This window comes from Myodes glareolus, chromosome 19 (assembly GCF_982192425.1).
Source record: "Myodes glareolus chromosome 19, mMyoGla1.1, whole genome shotgun sequence".
Classification (NCBI taxonomy): Eukaryota; Metazoa; Chordata; class Mammalia; order Rodentia; family Cricetidae; genus Myodes; species Myodes glareolus.
In genome coordinates this window covers 21,557,728-21,578,662 of record NC_142044.1, presented here as the reverse complement: position 1 = coordinate 21,578,662, position 20,935 = coordinate 21,557,728, and the positions used below count along the sequence as shown (strand labels likewise).

Below are 20,935 nucleotides of genomic sequence, written 5' to 3'. Positions count from 1 at the left end.
TTTGCTCATTTTTCATTCAGTTTGGACGACTTCCACACAATAATTCATAAGCAAGATAGTGATTTGAAAACAAGTTCCCACAAGTGGGGCTTAAGATAGAAATATTCTTGTATGCTGTCTTTGAGATTCATATTTCTTCATAAATTATTTGTTCAGAAAACTTCAAAATTATTTCTTTTATTTTTGAGATTATATAATTTTATCATTTCCCCCTTCCCTTTTTTCCCTCCAAATTCTTCCATATAACCCTCATTGCTCTCTTTCAAATTCATGGCCTCTTTTTTTTAATTGTTGTTACATACATACATATACATACATACATACATATACATATATGTATATGCATGCATATATGTATTCTTAAATATACAATGCAACTTGTTCAGTCTGTATAACGTTACTTGCATGTTTTCAGGGTTGACTATTTGGTGTTGGATAGCCAATTGATAAACTCTTCCCTGTGGAGGAGAATTTCTCCCACTACCAGTTTTCATCTGTTGTCTGTGGAGTTAAAGGCCCGTGGTGCCTCCTCCCCGACCTCTGTCCACTTTGGCATGTCTATTGTTCTTGTCCATGTTCAGCTTGTGTTTGGGCAGTCATGTTGGTGAGACTTTATGGGTGTAACTTCTGATATCCCTAGGAGACCCAATCTCACAGCGAACTCCTGGATTCTCTGGCTCTTACAACTTTCTTTCCCTGAGCCCTAGGGGCAAGAGTTGCATTGTAGATGTATGCCTTGGGGCTGGGCTCCACAATTCAGCATTTTGATTGGTTGTGGCTTTCAGTACAGAAAACTTTTAAAGAATTCTCAGTTTCCTTAACTTTTAGCATTTAGTTCTTTCTCCCTTTTCCTTTTGTTCTTCTTCTTATTGTTGATGTTATTATACATAATCTTCAAGTGTTCATTAGGTTTAGTTACTCACTTGTCAACATATAAAGAACCAGGACCCATGTTCAAGTCTTCAGTGAGCGAGGCCAGCGTCTATTCCCAGGAGACTGGTGCCATAATGGGGCTGTTTATTTATATAACAAATGCTCAAAGGCTGTGCTATTGCATGTGTTGTTGTTTGTGTCTCTCTTAATAATCAGGCTTGTTGATGTCACTTTTTACGAAAATGAGTGAGTCTCATTTTCATTTTTTTTGAAATTTCATAAAAATTTTATTTTTATGAAAATAAGTTCACCTCATTGGGTAGAAGTGGAATTTTCATCCTTTTCTACACGCCTGACTCTAAACAGACATCCTCCAACTTACTTCTATTTATAGCCCAATAAAATAGAAAGTCAGACACAAGACACCTTGAACTCTTGTCCAACACAAAAGTAAACGTGGGTCTAGGGACTCGGCTGAGAAATAAGAGAGCATGTTCTAGCACAAAAGCCGGGAGACCGTCCTGTGCCAAGCATTTGATGATCCCCTGAGAGCGGAGACCACCAAAGAGATGCTTAAAACTTCAGAGGAGGTCAAACACTCATCCCTAAATCCTCACACCTGCTGAGCCCCAAGAATAGCGACACCAAGGAACCATGGGCAGTTATTAGAGAAGCTGGGACAAGCATCCGAGCTTCCTGAAGCCTGCTTCTTAGGCTTGGAAGCGTATAAAATATCAGCTTGGCTTTCATGCCTGTGGGTCAAAAGACAGAGGAGCTGCGGCCTCTCTGCAGTCCTAAGCATTATCTATCCGAGCTGGGAAAATGCATTTCATATATCTTAGTGGACCCATACTGTACAGTCTTGTGGCAGCCCTGCCTTCACACGATGCAGTGGCAAGTGAAGTGACAGTAGGGACAGAGGAATGATATCGCAGTCCCCTTTGAACACAGCAGATCCCCTTGTGTAAAAGTTTTTGCCTTTTCCTCCCTAACCCGGAGCTCAGAGGTATAATCAGAGAAACAGTTGATTTGTATTTTCTCAGAAAATTCTTTTCTGGATGGAATGATAATATTCTTGCATAATATATATTACCATGAATACTTTTTGACCATCAAATGTGGGCACTGTGAAGAGTTTTTCACGGATTCTGATTCTCCCATGACCCTATCATGTAAGTCTTGCTATTCTCCCATATAAAAACACTGACCAATAGTGGAAATTATTGAGTCTTTTCTAGCTGAATGTTTGGGGCAAATTCTTCATTTTCTGCGGTTTATTGGGTGGAGATAACAGTTCATCTGCCAGCTTTGCAGAGCTGTGTGGAACTTCGCTGAGAGAAGCTCTCAGAACTCTAAAATGTTCTGTGAATATTCTTGCTGTTGTAATTCATCTTGGGACAGGCACCTCAGCCCTGAGCAAGATGCCTCTCAGCCAGACTGAGGGGTAGGGGAGAGAGGAATGGGTCATTGCGGTGACCACTGTCCTCAAGATCAAGCGGTTCTTGCTGTCTAGAGCAGGTGTCCTGGCCCTGAAACTCATATAGTCCTGTGGGCAGACGCTCACCTCCTCTTCCCACGACACCACAGTCATCTGCTCTGTGCTCCCTGCAGGACCTAGAGGGCGTGCTCAAGAGTGAACTGAGCGGAAACTTCGAGAAGACCGCCTTGGCCCTTCTGGATCGCCCCAGCGAATATGCCGCACGGCAGTTGCAGAAAGCCATGAAGGGCGCCGGCACAGATGAGACGGTGCTCATAGAGATCCTCTGCACAAGAAGCAATAAGGTCAGTCTCCCTTGAGCCCTCAGTCCCACTTCCTGCGGGACAGGTCACTCAAGCATCGGAGATGGCTGAGCCCCCTTGGAGGAAGCTCATCCCCCTACATGGTATCCGTAGTGGACAAGGTTCTGGGCAGAAATACGTCTGCTAAGCCCAAGCAGGAAGAGCTCCTAATCCTCCTGTCTCTGTCTCTTGGGTGTTGGGATTATAGACATGAACCACCAAACCCAGTTTTACGTGGTACTCAAGATCAAACTGAAGGCTTTGTACAAGGTTAACAAGCACTCTATCAACCGAGCCACATCCCCAAGCCCGGTCCTGCATCCTTCTGTCAGAAGTTCTTTCTACTTGAGAATGCACCCCTCTCTTTCAGGAGCTACACAAATTATTTGCTAAGGTGCAGGCGTGAGCCAGCTTGTCTTTGGTTCCCCAAGCCAGGAGGGTCAAGAGAAAGACCCATGGATCACTCTTAGAGAACCCGTCCTTCTCCACAACCACCAACCCCAGCAAAATGAGTAGGCAAGGAAAAGAAAGTGCCAGAAAAGCCCGACATTCTCAAGCTCCCGGGAGGGGACACTGGCAGTGGGTAGAGCAGATAGCAGGGAAAATCGGAAGCACTGCCCTGCCACCGTGCTTCAGTGTGACCACGTGACCTGCTGCTGCTGGCCACCTCCTTCCTTGGCTTGTCCCAGACTCAAGCTCAGTCATGACGTCACAGGACCACCATGACCCAAGCCACTGCAGCAATCGTGAATCCTCTGAATCGTGGGGGTTAATAAAATCCTTCCATTTCAACCAACCTACAAATCACAATCCCAGAGAACCTAGACAGGAATGAGGACTCTAAGAGAGACATACATGGATCTAATCTACATGGGAAGTAGAAAAAGAACAAGAACTTCTTAGTAAATTGGGAGCGTGCGGACCTTGGGAGAGGGTTGAAGGGGAGGGGAGAGGCAGGGAGGGGAGCAGAGAAAAATGTAGAGCTCAATAAAAATTAATAGAGAGAGAGAGAGAGAGAGAGAGAGAGAGAGAGAGAGAGAGAGATGATAGACAGTGCTGGGAATTAAACTCAGAGCCCACACCTACCAGGCAAATGATGTACCAATGAGCTAAATCCCCAGCCTGTAACCCTTCCATCACAAGGAGATAGGGTAGAACCTCAGAGGAGGATTAATGCAGGTCCCATCTGGTGCCACCCCATTTTCCCTATCCATGCCCGACCTTCCCAGAGATGCCCAGGTCCCAGAAAAGAAGCAGTAATGTCAAGAGCAAGCAGTGTCTGCTTTAATGAAATGGTTCTCCCTATTATTGTTTTCCTAATCTTAGCATGGTTCCTTTAAGATCCAAGCAACCAGCAAAGCCTTTCTTTCAATCAAATACACCTGGTGGTAAAAAAGAAGGAAAACACGTACAGAGTGAAGGTGGGGAAAGCTGGGGTCACATAGATCCCAAGGGTAGGTGTTAAAAACAAAGGGGAGGGAGCTGCATAAACAAAACGACAGCCCTACCACCTGGCCTGCCCTCCCTCCCCCATCACAGCCCACACCTGCTCAGTTGATGCCCTCCCCACACCTGCTCCTGTCTGACTTTCCTTTCCACTCCCTTATGAGCCGGGTACCGGGAAATGACTGCTCTTACTCACAGCTGGCTGGAGCGTAAGTTGAGACCGCTCTGAGGCCAGCGCCTTGACAGGGATGATGTCAAAGGATTGCTGCCAGAGCACATTCTAGAGGGAAGCTTGCACTGCTGACCCTGCCCGCTGTTTAAAGCAGAGTCAAACTGGAAACCACCTAAGCAGCCACCCGTGGGAGGCTAGCTAAGTCAACCGGGGCGTCTCCTAGCATGGGACACTTTCTGTCTCTCCCAGAAAAACATGGACGATCTGTGTTAGAGGCTAGCTGGACCTCCAGGACAATATGGAGCTAGAAACAAGCCACAAAACAGTCAGCACTGTTTTCCACTGGCTAAACATATGATGTATACAAAATAGTTCTATAAATTCTGTTGCTAAGATTTCTTTCCTCAGGGAGATGTGAACAATGTCTTCCTCGAAGGTCCCAGTGACAAACCAGAGTATGATTCTACAAAATTGGCTCTGGGGAACCAGTGAGTTTATTAGTCTTTCTCATAGAGCAGAGAGGGAGGGGTTACAGGCAAGAGTGTGGGTGGCATTAAAACAGCCACAATGGAAGGTCTGCACCCAGTGTGTACGCCCACTCCTCTACGACTGCATAGATGCGGCTCCCTTCCCTAGCCCCTCTCAGCCTATATACCTCTTGCTCCTCCTTTCTGTCACCGTTACAATTATGGAAGAATTCCATAGAAATGGTTGGAAAAACTGGCTGTATGTTTAGGTAAGGGCTCCATGATCCTCTACATCCCCTTCTCCCATGAAGGAAGGTCAGTGGTCAACAAGCTAAGCTGTGATGGTCTTCTGCAAGCGGGCATAACTGAACCTACAAAGATGGTTGACATTTGGCTTGGATAGTACAGTAAGCATAGATACAAGTATACAAGACAGAGGTAGAAACCTGTAAAATACACACTGGACTCTAGCCTTGATTGTACGGGTGGGGATGAGGAAATGAGCCTGGGTTAAGAGATAGGGAATGGTATTAGCTTAGCTGTAATACTTTGTCTTCCTAGTACCAACTGGCATGCCATCCGTGAAGCTATGTTTGGGCTAAGGTGCAATAGTTTGATACATATAGACAAAGTATCATGGCCAAGTTTGAATAACCAGTGAGTTCCTGGTTATTCAGTGAATACCTTAAATATCTATCATGCCTTTATGGTGAGAACATTCAGGGTCCTCTCTTCTAGCCATGTTGAACTATACGATATATTCTTGTTAACTCCGACTGTCCTGCTGTGCCCACTGGGACATCTCGCTCCTGTCTCACGGGTACCAGTTACTTTTCTGTTTTTGTTATAAAAGCCAAGAGTAGCTCAGAGCAGGAAGGGGTTATTGTGACCTACGGTTCCAGGGAGATAAAGCCCGTCACGGCAAGAAGGCATGGCAGCACAAACAAGAAGCTGAGAGATCGCATCTTCAACTGCAAACACGAAGCCATACAACATGAGGCTCTAAACTCTCAAAGCCCCCTCCCAGTGACATACTTCTTCCAGCAAGGTTGTACCTTCCCATAGCCTTCACAAACAGAGCTGGCAACTGGGGACCAAGTGGTTAAATACCTGAGTTATGGGGGGCATTTCTCATTCAAACCACCATACACTGTAACTAAGCATCATGGGCCCCTATTTCTCCGGCCTTTGGTAACCACCATTCTGCTTTCCATACCTATGAGGTTACCTTTTTTATACTCCATAAATGAGTGAGTTCATAGGGCGCATGACTTTTTGTGTCTGGATTATTTCATTCCGTGTACTCCAGAATCAACCATGTTGTCACAGATGACAGAATTTCTTTCTTTTCATGGTCAGAGGTTACATTGTCTTCATTTGTCTGGTGGCAGATCCCCGAAGTTGACGCCATGTCTAAGGAGACTGTCTGCACACACTACTTATATGTTTGAAATGTTTAACACAGAAAGAGTCATTTTACACTGGCAGATTCCCCATAGGCCTGTGCCCTGCTCTGTAGGGACAACCGTCTCAGTAGGAAGTCACAAAGGCCCCCTGTACCTGGAGATGGACATCTGCCTCATCTCTGTTTCCTATTGGCTCCAAGCTTGCACACTAATTGTTTCTATCATCTTCCTAGGAAATCATCGCCATCAAAGAAGCCTACCAAAGGCGTAAGTAACTTTGGTTCTGGCTTCGGATTAAGTTTTGTTGGTTGGGTTGGCTTGTTTTGTTTAAAAAAATTGCTGGCAACTCAGTCATCCACTTTCCCTTTTTCTTTCTCAAAAGTGTTTGACAAGAACCTTGAATCTGATGTCAAAGGCGATACAAGCGGAGCTCTCAGAAAGATTCTGGTGTCCGTGCTACAGGTGAAGATAAACAGAATGGGTCTTTAAGATCTTCTGCATCACAGGCTCCAGACAGACAGATGTCATCCAGTTCTCACTGACAGACCTCTGTGCACTCTCCACACTTCACTGCTCAACGCATCATGGCTCATTATCCACCAAGGCCCGTAGGCCAAGGGTCCAGATATCTGTTAGCAAATGCCTTCACGGGTAAAATCAACATGTCGGCCACCCAAGGTTCAGGGAGAATTCATCTCCTTGGAGCCCTCTGCCTGATGTGATTGTTTCTTTTCTAGCTGTCACCCAGAGGCCATTAGGAGTTCCTGGAACTTTCTCCAGTCTCCTACTGCATGCCCCTCCACCCCTGCCACCAGCTTATAGCCCGGCTGCCTGCTTTCTCCAAAGCCAGCAGCAAGAGTTCCTCCGGAACTTCCACTTCGGATCCTTAAGGACGCCCATCTGATTAGGCCAGGGGTCATCCAGGATAATTTCCCTTTGGATCCACTTGCCAGATTAGAGGCCTGGATTATACCAACAAAACACTGCCATGCTATCTGACATGATGTCGCTATCTGACATGACGTCATCATGAGATACCATCCCATCCGCTTTATTGCTCCATCCATACCCAAGGAAAGGTCACTGGGGTCATTTTAGCACTCTGTCATTTACCTATGTCTTTAAACATCCATCGTCTCCCATGACCAACTTTCAGAGTTCTTTAGCATTAACCACCGAATGATGGCATTTGGTATTTGTGGAAGGAGGATGCTTGCTTCCTAGTGGATACGAGGTTACTATTAGCTTTCACTGAAGACTGTGGATTTGGTGAGTGAGTGATGATTGTTGGGTATGAGAGAGGAGAGAAAGGAGAGAAAGGAGGGAGGGAGAGAGAGAGAGAGAGAGAGAGAGAGAGAGAGAGAATCACAGACATTAGACTGCTTTCAATCTTTCCCAAAAGGTGGCAGCAAAGAGCAGGCCTTGCCACTCTGTCAGACTGAGCAGAGAGCTTCAGCAGCCATCTCTTTTCCCCCAAAGTCACCCCTGCATCACAGGGCTCACTGGGCTTTTCTGTGATCTAGCAGGTACTTGAGCTAATGGCAATCCGTCTATCTTTGTAGGCCAATCGAGATGAAGAAGGTACCGTGGACAAAGACCTGGCTGGTCAGGATGCCAAAGATTTGTACGATGTAAGTGTTTGCATGCACCTGGCCCCACGCATTCTTTTGGTTTTTTACTTATTAGCGCTGTTGTAACAGGCATTTCTTTGTTCCCTGCAAATGAGAGTTACTTTGGAATGAAATATGTCTTCTGATAAGTGAATTTATGCTATAATCTGCAAAGATCATATTATAAAGACTCGTTCCTGTTCTTATGCTGTGGGGCCAACCACCTCAGATCCATTTTGGAACACAGGATGGAATAAATAGCAATACAGGCAGATATGTCGCATATCTGGAGGCTGGAGGCTTCAAGTGCTCCATCTTTCCATGACTTCTATCTCATGCAGATTTTGTCCTTCTCTGTAAGTGAGGCCTGCTCACAGTCTTATGGGGACTCTTGGCTCTTGCCTTCATAAAGGAAAGAATTTGGCTGAAAGGCATAGATAGTTTATGCCGAAGTTTATTAATAAAGCGTGTACTTCCAAGAGAGATTGGAGGGGACTCCCTGAAAAGCAAATACCCCAAGTAGGATCTGCTTTGTGGGTTTGAAGGGAGTTTTGTTGAGCATTTACAAGAGGGTGGCACACTCGTGGAGTGAGAGAATAACCCTTCTCTCTCTCATATCGTGATGGACCAGATCTCTGCATTAGTACTTCTTCTCACGAACCCACAAGATAGAGAGTCCAAACCAGAATGTAAGTGATGTTGTAATAACACCAGGGGCTGTTGAGGATGCAGACCTTGAGTTGGTGCACAAGGGTAGCAATAGGGAGCACGCCCTGTCTCATCGGTTTCTGGTACATTGAGAAGTGCAGACTCAAGGATTTTTCACCACATTCTGACAGTCGGGAGACACAGCTGTGGTGTGTGACATGGCGGTCATAGAATTCTACATCACGTTATATTTAAGTGCCTGCCTACCCAGCGTCAACAGCAATGTATGTTCCGTCTCTTTGCACGGGTTCTTTTCACGTTGTTTGCACTTGGCCCCTAAGGCAGGAGAAGGCCGCTGGGGTACCGATGAGCTTGCCTTCAATGAAGTCCTGGCCAAGAGGAGCTACAAGCAGCTGCGTGCCACCTTCCAGGCCTATCAGATTGTAAGTAATGAAGCCCTGAGGCTCAAGGGTTTCTTCTGACGCAGTCCTGAGCTATATCTAAAGGAAGCCAAGACCTGGGTTGTAGGACCGAGTGTTGGGGATGGGATCATTTATATCAGAGGTTCTCAATGGTAGGAGAAGGAAGGACCAGGATACTGCTAAACACATACAGAACGGCTTAGCTGTGCAGAATTGACCCACTCCAAATGTGGAACTGAGGTTGGTACATTCTAGGTTACAGCAGAGCTAGGGCAGAAGAGAAATGTCATGTTTAGGAGCAAAGCTTTAGACTCAGGGGGTCCAGGATGCAAATCCTGGATCTAGCGACAGTGAAAGGCTAACCTCCCCCTCCCCTTCAGCAAGACCCGTTCATGGGCTTCATCACTGCTCACAGCATTGTAAGCATGGGATCAGATGCAGGCTCAGGACCATATCTGGTGAGACCTGTCCATGGGCATCATCCCTCACATCATTTTAAGTGTGGGATCGGATGCAGGCTCAGGACCATATCTGCCATGTGGCAAGCATACAAATGTTTGCTTTTATTTTTATGATTATAATTTACTGTCAGACTCACAGGACTGATTGTCATACCTCAGAAAAAGGCTCCTGAGAAAAACAAGCATGAGTTTTATGTTTTTAATCTCATGATTGCCATGAGCCAGCAGAATGAGTTGGCTGTTTCAAGGTCCTTAGCGATAAGTTCTTTTCCGAGAGGAAAACCTTTAATTTGCAAAAAAAAAAAAAAAAAACCTACAGGGAGTTTCAGATTTCTTTTGTCTTCTGTTTTGTTTCTGGAGAATGCTTCTACCTCTTCTTTCTATGCTCTGGGCCCGATTTCAATTTCACAACAATATCAGAACTACCACACGGGCTGAGTGGCTATTTTATGGTGGCCCACAACTGCTGGACAAGGCTAGTCTGCAAAGGAAGGAGCCATCTGTAACTTATCAGGACCACACAGCACGTCAGTAGCAGAAAGTGGAGGAGAGCGCCAGGGCTCCCAGCTGAGCTCTACCTCGGGCCAGGTCGGAGCTGGCTGCTCCTCATTCAAACTAGCCTCGCGTGTGTGCGGGCCGGCCAGCAGATGAAAAGACAAAGCTTTGGGATTGTGGCCTTACTGTAAGCCTTAAGGGCCCCCTGCTTTCAAATCGTGCCCAGTGTCTCATGATCAAAGGCAGCCGGCCCCATCCTCCCCATTCTCCATGCCTGAAGCCCGTGGCTACTAAGCTGGAGGACTTAATACGTGATCTATGTCCTCTTTCCGCGTCACAAGGGCCACCACAGTTGGAGTTTCTGAGGACAGCTGACATTGGTGGTCACTACACATCACTTCCCCACCCCCCAAATCAGTGACTATCTGAATAAATTACTAAAAACAAAAGACTAGGATCTAGGCCATTACCACAAATTTTTCCCCAAACAGAAACACCATAGTCACTTGAGAACCCACTAAAATGACAAATTCTCAGCCCTGTCTTTGGTTCTACTGAACCACATTTGAATTTGAGTCTTGAATCTGACACATGCTTAAGTTTGAGAAGTCAGTTCTAGGCTTATTGGGGCTCTGTGCCTTGGTTTCCCCGGTTGTAAAATAGAGTTAATACTACCGAGAGGATTTAGATCGCATTAGGAAGGATTCAATGAATGAACCAGAGCGCTTTGTGCCTGCCCTGTGGTAGGTCTTCAATAAACATTAGCATTGTTTGTTGTTTCCCTTAGGGACCAACAGTGACTATGGACAAATTAGGAAATCATCTGATATCATGATCATTACAGAAAAGTAGTTCTAATCTAAAGTGTTGCTGGACTGTTGTTGAACTTTGCTGCTGTTTTTCTTTAAGAGTTTATCCTGCTGTTGGAAGCCAAGCCCTGTAAGGTTTGGATAAGTCACTAGTCAAAGCACAAAGACACTAGTTTGTGACCACTGAAGTTACGTAGTACGTGGTCCTGGAATAGAGGTGGGTTCAATATTTGGCACTACAGCTCAGGGGTTTGCCCTTTTTCCAACCTCTCTAAGCCCAAGTCTTAGCTTCTGACTCACTCCCCAATTCCAGATCAAGCAACAGAGCCTCTGAAACTGCCAACCATGCACAATGATCATGGCCCTGGCTTTAGTAAGCACAAGACTCACACAGTTAGAAAGCCAAAGTGAGTTCTGCAAACAGGGATCAGTAAGAACGGTACATGCACATACCCACCGCCTCCATTCTATGCACCTCCCTAGTCAGCATCTTTACATATATATCCCTAGGTCCACACAAGGGGCTTTGGCGCTTTCACTGCTGGCATGCTGTCAAATTGGGGAAACACATGTGAGAAGAAGAGCATGTGTCCCCTGCTCTTCCTGCAAATGTCATACCAGCACTGTAGCCCATTTATCTACTGTGAGGTTAGCTTGGTCCTAAGATCAGAAAACCTAGATTAATCCAGAGAACACCTTAAGAACCAGGTATTCAGCCGGGCGGTGATGGAGCACACCTTTAATCCCAGTACTCGGGAGGCAGAGGCAGGCGGATCTCTGTGAATTCGAGGCCAGCCTGGACTCTAAGAGCTAGTTCCAGGACAGGTTCCAAAGCTACAGAGAAACCCTGTCTCGAAAAACAAAACAAAACAAAACGAACAAACAAGAAAGAACCAGGTATAAAGCTTGTAAAGGAGGGTCCCGATAACGTGGGCCAGCACGTTGTCTTCAGACTATATTCATCCCTACCTAGGCAGCTACAAATAAAGGGTGAGGCCGGAAGAGAAAAGACATCGTGTGACTATCGCCCCCTAGAGATCAGAAAGTGGCATTGGTGCCGAGAATGCAGCACCTCCCGCCTCCTCAGAGCTGCAGGGCTCTTCTTTTGTCCCCTTTGGAGGCTGAGAGTCTACAGAAAACTGAAAACCACTGTTCTGGCTCAGTTCTAACAATAGAAACAAAAAGTGGCTTAGTGTGGGTTTGTTTTTTGTTTTTTAAACCCAGACCTGTGTGAATAAAACATCCTCATGAAATACAATCTCAGTCTGCACAATAAGGGCCCAGTTTCCGGGGAATGATACCCATCCTACAAAGTGCCCAGAAAGGTGGCAGCAGCCTGGGGCCGGGCGGGGGGTTGATCTGATCTGATGTCCTCTACTTCAAAAAAGACTTCTAGATATGTGGATGGTGAGAAGACCTTTGTTAAATAGCCCCACATACATGCAACTTTGTCCTTACATAGCAAAGAATGTTTGGTTTGCCTTTATTTTTCCAATAACCGCCCCCCAAATCTATTAGTGTGTACTCAAATGTCTCGATTATTTTTAGGATCAATTGTGTCCCATCTTCAAAAGACAATTTCTAAGAAAGAGACAAAGCCCTCAAACCAAACAGAGCATATTCCTTTCTCTTTATTTGCCTTCTCTGAGCTTGGTCCCCGCAGTATTTGTGCTAAGGATAGGCACAATTTACTTTAACTTTAGTTTCTGTAAATATTTGGAAAGAAACCTAGTGTGTAATACGGTGCCAAGCGACGTGAGCCAGTAGTGAATGTATAAGAGTATTAACAACCACCCAGCAGTAAAGGAAAGTGGCATTTTGATGTGGTCAGCCCCTGGCTTCCGGCCCTTGAAGCCCCGCTCTATGATGAACCATTAGATCAAGTTTCACCATGAACTTCACAGCCTCTCCTTACTTTACCCAGACTGTAAATGGTTGAGTCTTCAGTTCCCAGACAGGTGAGAAGGAGGAGACACAGGCTAGAGTTTCAACCACAGCTATCCAGGAACTTGCAAAGGAAAAGGGAGCGAACATAATGCTATACAATGTAACGCTATACAATGTAACGCTATACAATGTAACGCTATACAATGTAACAAGTTGTTGTCGCAGCCCGAGGATAGGATGAGAGAGCATGAGAACCTGGGTTTGAGCCTCATCTCCACGTAAAAAGCCATCAGGAGTGGCCACGGGTGCCTGTAACCCAGAGCTATGGTGGGGGCCAGGGGACAGAAGGATCACATGGGTTTGTGGTCTGCCAATCTAACTCTGCATTCAGTAAGAGACCCTGTGTCAAAGCAACAAGGTGAGGAGAGAGAAAGCAGGACACATCCTCCACTGGCCTCTGTACACAGTCTGAATTGGTGTGCTCCTCTCTCTCTCTCTCTCTCTCTCTCTCTCTCTCTCTCTCTCTCTCTCTCTTTCTCTTTCTCTCTCTCTCTCTGACTTTCTCCCCCTCTCTCTCTCATAGACACACACACAGGCACACATATACATAAAACATATTGTTGCAAGTATGTATCCATTATCCCTCTACTCCCTAGTTAGACAGATGAGAAAAATGGAGCTAAGGAAATGGCACTACCTGGGGTCAACTCCGTCAGCTCCTCAGCACTGTGAGTGCCCTCTTGGATGGGGGCAGGGACAGCCATGCCACCTTGCAGTGCGAGAGGCAGGATAGGCACCCTCAGGGCACAGCACTGAATCTGGAAGACAGCAGCACTTTTTCTGAAGGAAGCTGAGGGATGCTGAGGCTCACAGCAACACTGGAGTAATGGCTGGGTTTCTTTTGTCTTTCCAGCTCATTGGCAAAGACATAGAAGAAGCCATCGAATCAGAAACATCGGGAGACTTGAAGAAGGCCTATTTAACTATAGGTAAAGCAAAATTAGGGAGGTGCTGTCCCAGGGTGGGTTCCTCAGAACTATACTGAGAGATGGGGTTCTCCTTACAGGAATCATTTCGGAAGCAGCACATCTAAGCAGCACTGGGCAAAGCAGGAGGTGGATGTGATGGGGTTTTGTTCTGTAGGGAGCTCTGAAGGTGGGGTGTCCATAGTGAAGCAAGCAGCCAAGTCTTTGCACTCTGTTAGTGAGTGCACACTAACCAGTCACTGGACACAGTCTGTGCCTCCAGGACCATTCGCCACATTGAGCAGCCAGTCCCCTCACTTGGAAGGGGACTTCTGAGAAAGGACCTAGCTCTCAGCAGTCAGCAAGCAGCCAGGGCCCTGAGTGCCTGGTCCTAAAGAGAGCATCTAAGAGGCCCAGCACAGTGTCTTCTGTGGTTGGACTGAGAGTGTGAGTCCCCAAGAGCATCTATTAAAGCCTGAGACTATTGTCTAAGCTCAGGTAGCAGTGTGGTGACAGTTTATATGACATGCACTGAAAAGTACCCACAGTTAGGAGCTCCGGACAAGTTTCTGCATATGCCTGATGGCCAGAGGGTCTCCTTTTTTTCCACTGGATTCCCTTCAATGTTCTCAAAGAATGAGGTCTGTTTAGAAACAGAGGAGGGAGGCTAGATCTTGGCCATGCCAAGCCAACCCCAGAACCTTCTCTGCAGGTGTTGCCAAAGGCAGGAAATAGCAAAGAGATGGGCATGGGGCCATGTCTGGCATGCACCCTTTTCCTTTCTCCAGTCCTGGAATGAAGACACTGCCTATTGTCCACATTGCTGTGGTAGTGAGTCCAGGGAACCATCCCAAATGGCACAGTGATGGAGAGACATGTCCCCCAGAAGAGGAACCAAGCTAGCAGCCCTGGAACCTAAAAAATGTGCTCCCATTGCCAAAGTCCTTTGTGGAGTTTGGAGGATTTTTTTTTCTGTACAAGTTTTGTTTTAAACAATGTCAGCCATTGACCTTTTCCCATTATGCTCACTCTACATTCAAACCAGCCAACATCAGTCTGGTGTACAAAACTCTCAATGTTACCCACACGGCTCATGCCCCACACTGAACACACATGGCAGCTGTCCTTTGGGTTTCATGGAGACTGTCCCAAATGGTTAGAGTGCTCTACACTATGACGAGTTCTGAGGGCCCAGACCTTTCCTGAACTTGTGACGTGAGAACCAGAAAGACCCCAGAGTCTAGTCAGAAGGTACCAGTGACAGCATTTTCCCGAGTTGTGCTCAGTGTGGGATCAGAGGCACGAAAGATGCAGTTCTTGCTCATAAGGAGCTGTATGTCCACAAATCACACACACACACACACACACACACACACACACACACACACACAAATATATGTTAAGTCACAGTGAAAAAGACAGAAAATACACAATAAGAATGATAAAGAGGAAGGAAAAAGACAGGCTCTGGAGATAGGAGCTGTGAACTATAGGAGCTGATAGACTCAAGGTTCCAAAGGTGAAAGTGGTTTGAGAAGACCTTGTACATCATCCTCACAAACACTCTTTCCTAGATACCCCAACCCTACTCCATCTATTGTAAAGACATCCCTTAACTACATACAGGGATGTCAAATCAACAGGGACTGAGATCACACGATCTCCACGACAAACACTTCTCCAGTGGAGCCCATGAACCACCTACCTCAAAAATCTCCTTTTAGGAAAGTTTCCAGAACCCACCCCAGGTTTACCACAGAGAAACCAGAAAAGGAATGGCGCTCGGAAAGCCACTATCACAAGCTCCCCGGGGATGGTTTGTGCTCAGTTAAGTTTGCAAAGTCCTGCTCTTTGAAGGAAAGAGGATCAAAGTAAGGAGAGCCATGGCTCTCATTTCTCCCACTCAACAGAGACAGGTCTGTTGCAGATATTTCCTAGCTGTCCTGGTCCCACCGTCTGAGGGATTTCTACTACTTGTTACTGACAGAGAGATGACCTTTGGACATCCATCTGTGCTGTGTGGCATAGGAAAACCCTGTGGATGCTGGCAGCTCCAATAGCCTGGGAACCACAGTATGCGCTTGTCAGAGTAGCACAGGGTTTCCCACCCACCTCAAACCAGGAATTTGGGGATTGTTCTTAGGATAAAGAGAGAAAATACCTGGTGCTCTGGTTTTCCCCTGGAACTTAGGTGGCTGTTGTACGGACTGGGGACAAAAGAACAGCTCTTGACCTAGGTTCTGCTCCTCTCCCTCGCTCAGAAACGCCAACCACACAGAGAGTGACTAAGAAATGAAAGCCCTGCTCCAGCACAGGTTAAGGTTCACATTCCACACTGAGAGTGAATGCATTACTATCCCTAACATTGAAAAATTGCTGGAGTTCTAACACTATGACTCCCGTCTGAGGCAGGAGGATTCTTGAGTTCGAGGCTAGCCTGGGCTATAGAATGAAATCTTGTCTCAAGAAAAAAAAAAGTAAAAAACAAAATTTAAAGAAACAAAATACTGGTATGCTTTCTAGAGAACTGTCGACAACCTAAGGAGAAAATGGTTTGTTTTTCTTCAGCATCTGCTGTGGTGGATACCCATGAGCCTGGGAGGATGGGCGAGAAATGCTTCCTTACTGTCTTAGTGAGGGTTTCCATTGCTGTGATGAAATATCACAGCCAAATCAATTAAGGGAGGAAAGAGTTTATTTGACTGATACTTCTGTATTGTAGTCCATCATTGGAGGGGTCAGGACAGGAACTCAATTGGAGGCAGGAGCTTATGCAGAGGCTATGGAGAGGTGCTGCTTACTGCCTTGCTCCCACGGCTTCCTCAGCCTGCTTTCCCCACCTATGGGGCCTCCAGTCCAGGGACGGCATCACCCACAATGGACTGGGCCCTCCCACTTCAAGTACTAATTAAGAAAATGCCCCCACAGTCTTGACTACAAGCCGTTCTTATAGAGGCATTTTCTTAATTGAGGGTCCCTCCTCTCAGATGATTTCAGCCTATGTCAAGTTGAAAAAAAAAAAAAAACTAGCCAGGACACTTACCTCCAGTGTGCCTGGTTGAAGAGCAAAGACTAAGCTTCATCAGCTTGTAAATAGAGCAAAGATGGCAGACAAAGGAGGACCAGAAAGGAGTGCACAGCAGAAGCATAAAGAGGTTATCTTTATAGTAGGGACAAGCATCTTTGTCCCACAGACCAGATGAAAGGTGCTGGGGACCTGCAGATGATAATACAGAAGATGCCCAAACAAATGCAGTAAGGAAAACAAACAGCGCAGAGCTTTCTGAACACAGAAGGCAGGGTGTGGTCCAGCTGAGCAAACCTTCTAGCCGTGAGGTTCTATTATGGAACGCTGCTGGTCAAGCTGTGTTTCCCACAGAGGCCTGCTTAGTCCCAGAGGTTCCGCTGGGTAGCACCAGCTGTGTCCATGAGTGAAATCCCAGACCTGCACAGTATGAGTGGGACAGGGGCTCCTCTCCTTCCCCAGAGCTTGCAGAAAATAAAGGCCATCCTCCTCATTCTGCAGTGGATTGGACTCCGTTCTGGCTGGAGAGCCATGCTACACTGACCCAGGGAACCTTCTAGATCTCATTTCACAGTAGTAGAAAGTCAGATCCTTCCAAACCTCTGCCTGTCCAGTCCAGATGGCCAACGGACAGCCTGGACACTTTGTACCTATGCGGGGTCCCTAGGTTGTTCCACAAACCACGAAAACATTTCACATCCTCCTTTCCTTTCCCTCCCAGTGAGATGTGCCCAGGACCTGGAGGGCTATTTTGCTGACCTACTGTACAAGGCCATGAAGGGTATGGGGACAGACGAGGAAACATTAATTCGCATCATCGTGACCAGGGCTGAGGTAAGATACACTCAATTCCCAAAATGGAACTTTCCCTAATCAGTGTCTTTTCCCCAATTAATATCATTGGCAATTATTGTTGTTGTTATTGTTATTGGACTACATATCAAAAATGTAAGACAAAGACAGCCCTCTCCTTCCCAGAATATGCAGAACGTGTTGGACTCTGCTTCAGCCCTCTTCTTTTCATTAAAATACAATAATAAGTCTTGCTTCTATTTTTGTCATCTGTGGCTCCAGAGAGCTGGTGACGCTGTGTAAAGGGGAACTGGTGGAGTTGTTCCAAGGTAGCACAGCTACGCCCAGGTCTATTTTAGGGAAGACAAACCAGAGGCACGGAAAGGGGTCATCCTGCAGCAAGACGGAGATAACAGGCAAATGATTTCCTCGGTCGCTTCATTTAACAGAGCACAGCTTAGAAGTATGGTTTCTCAGAAAACAAACAAACAAACAAAAACATCAAAACTAACCAAACAAAAAACCAATAGAATGGCTTCTTGGTCTTTTTCTCAATCCTGACCCTCTCAAAGAGCCATATTAGACAGACTTATGTCTAATTACCATCTCTCCCCACCCAAATCCAACAGCACAGATAAGACTGAGTATCTGCCTATGCACTACACGCATATTAGTGCTTTACACATAAAAAGAACGGGCTTCTTTTACTCCCCAAGGCCCAGTTTGCACCCCATCTCAGAGAAGAACAGGAGCATTAGAAAGAGAGAGAGGGGAAGATGTGCCCAGGAACTTGGCAGCAGCCACCAGGCCGCACAGTGAACACTTGGGCTGTCAGACCATGGTCAGAAGGGGATGTGCAATGAAGGGGAAGTGGCGGGCATTTCACTGCTGTGGAAGAAACCTTGGAGAATGAAAGGAGCCAAGCTGTTGAAAACCACAGACATCTTTAAAAAAAAAAATGTTCAGCAGAGAGGGAGAGGTACCAGTCCAAATTCTGATCCATGTCTTTCGACAAACACTTAACATCTGACGTTGTTTTTAAATATAGCTTCACAGCAAGGCAGTTCTTTCCTTTTTATTTCTGTTCCTGGAATTTTTCCTCCCCCTCTTTCTCCTCCTCCTCCTCCATGCCCTCCCCTCCCCCACCCCTCTTACTCCTGTGAACAGCCTCTATGCTCCTCCATGGAAGTTTGCATTCTCTCGCCTGTGTGAGTCTCTCTCCCTCCCTTGGGGGGGGGGGCTTACCTTCTTTGTCCCTCCAGCTCTCAACAACACAGCCCCTAGAGACGTCTTGAGAGGAGCAGGGCTCTACAGGCCCTGAGAGAGATTGAATCTCACCAGAAGGCTCGTCAGCATTCTAGGTTCCCTTGGATACAGACCATGGATGTTCAGTTCCAACTCAGAACAGGCCCCTATGTGAGTGTAGGCAATCTTCACCTGTGGTCAGTCCCCTCGGAATGCTTCAGGCCCAGGCACATGTATGTTTAGGGGATCCGCTCATCTTCCACCTGCACTAGAACCACAGGCCAGCTTCCCCAATCCTGTACCCCATCATCCTACCCCTCCCCCACAGTTGGGCCTCCAGACAGGCAGAGGATGCCGGAGCAGGGCAGCAGGGCCACCCACAGCATCCGTCCTCCATAGTCTCCGGCTTGAGAACAAAGTCGTCTTCAGACAACCCCTTACTCCCTGACCCGCTCCTATCTTTCCTTCTTTTCTCTGTCTCAGCGTGGCCTCTCACAGAAGCAAGAGAAGGGAGCCAGATGGCTGTCTACTGTTTGTAGGTCCAGCATGTAAGACAGAGTTCAAACTGGAACTAGAACACAGCAAACAAAACTGTTTCGTTGTAGTTTTGTCCCATCTGGAGTCTGGAGTTAACCCCCCCCCCCCCTCCAGACTCCCCTTGCCCTAGTGTAACCCTTGCTTTTAAAGCTGAAATAATCTGAAGCAGAACAGTCAGACTTTGGAGTAGTCTCCTACTGATTGTTCTTCAAGCCTGGATTCTTAAACTTTCTATGAATTAGATTCAAAATAAGCCCTACACACAGTGATAGGTTTGAAATGTGTTAACTGGAACTGTTGTCCTGCCTGATGCCCAGGGAAGCAGGAACAGGGCATTGGATCCCTTGGAACTGGAGTTATAGGTGGTTGCTGGGAATCTAACCCGGGTCTTCTGGAAAAGCAGCCAGTGCTCTCAACTGCTGCCATCTCTCCAGCCCGCAATGCTTGACTTCAAATCTCTGGCTGGAAAATCCGTTTACCCTTCTAGCAAATACTGTCAGACTGTCTTGGAAAGCAAATGGGGCTCACCTCCCACCTGCATGTGTACAGCTCTGATACCCGTGAACGACTCCTTCTCGAAAACTTATAAAAAATTCAAAAGAAAAATATTTTGTAACACATGAAAATATGTGCAGTTTAAATTTTAGCTTCCTTACATAAAGTTTTAATGGAATACATGTGTGACACTTTTACTTTTAGGAAACTAAAACAGGCTTCCCTTTTCTTAGCCTCAAGATATAAATAATGCCAACTCAGCCCCAAGGGGCTGTTTAAAGCTGTAATAAATGATTGTGATGGTTAGGACAGTGCCTGTCTTTTACAACCAACACACAATCAGTATTGTCACCTAAGCTATTCTCATTGTTCCTACAGGTCGACCTTCAGGGGATAAAAGCCAGGTTCCAGCAGAAGTATCAGAAGTCTCTCTCTGACATGGTTCGCTCTGACACCTCTGGGGACTTCCAGAAATTGCTGGTGGCTCTTTTGCACTGAGTCAGACCAGAGCAATAGGAACGCAGGGAGAGGCTACTTTATCAGGACTCCTGAGCATAACAAATCAAGCTTGAAAATGGGGCTTTTCCATGAAAACCCTTCACTTCCTGGATTGTTTCCTCAGCTATGTAAGGTACCCCAAGGCCAAACGGTTGAAATCAATAGCGCATCCTCCAAACACTTGAGTGGTTCACCTTGAATGCCGACTTAGCAACAACCTAAATTGCCTCTCAATCTTCCTTTAGCATTTTAAGTGAATGCTTCCTAAGCACATATGAAATCAGCAGTTGGTGAAAAAAAATGAACATTTATAATAAAATGTTTAGAAAATTATATGCCTTCCAGATGCACAGAGCCAAAGCAGAGATTAAATGGCTAAAGCGGAATAAAGACAAGATTAAACAGTTTGTTCGTTTCCCTTCTGTGTCTTCAGTTTCAAAGTCTTTCTGTTAATTACAGTTATGGTTTGTGCCTCCGTCAGCTGCTTTTCCAAACTGACTTGATGAACTGGGGTTCTGGCCGGGGGAAATATAGAACTTGTAGAATTTAGATGTGCTGGGGGATGGCAGAGTGACATTTATCAACAGTCACCTAGATGGCAGTCAAGACCAGCATCGAGGACAGAGAAGACCCACCTCTGAGAAATGCAACTCGAAGTGAAACTCACTGGTTTCCTTGCTTCTCTGGGCATAGGGCTCACCTGAGTCTTCCTTCTGATCTTCCAATACAGGTAGACTAAGCAAAGTGCCAACAGGCTCACAGTCAATGCCCTGCTTCTTAGGTGGATTGATTCAGCAATAACAAAGTCTCCGTTTCCAGATGCTGGTCTGACAGCCTCATGGAGCCAAGCATCAACTGTCACGATAACTTGGACATCTTGGGCAGGCTGTCACAGCTATCCTG

At 46.3% G+C, this 20,935-nt stretch overlaps 1 protein-coding gene across 1 annotated transcript in view; it reads left to right on the top strand.

Annotated features, from left to right (window-relative positions):
* Nucleotides 1–20,439, top strand: part of Anxa13 (annexin A13) — a 49,832-nt gene extending 29,393 nt beyond the window's left edge. The window contains exons 4-11 of the mRNA XM_048457345.3: nt 2,485–2,655; nt 6,377–6,410; nt 6,526–6,605; nt 7,706–7,774; nt 8,743–8,844; nt 13,389–13,464; nt 17,187–17,299; nt 19,913–20,439. Of these exons, the coding sequence (XP_048313302.1) occupies nt 2,485–2,655; nt 6,377–6,410; nt 6,526–6,605; nt 7,706–7,774; nt 8,743–8,844; nt 13,389–13,464; nt 17,187–17,299; nt 19,913–20,032 (765 nt within the window). The 3' untranslated portion in view covers nt 20,033–20,439. The remainder of the gene's footprint in view (nt 1–2,484; nt 2,656–6,376; nt 6,411–6,525; nt 6,606–7,705; nt 7,775–8,742; nt 8,845–13,388; nt 13,465–17,186; nt 17,300–19,912) is intronic.
* Nucleotides 20,440–20,935: the final 496 nt, after the last annotated feature.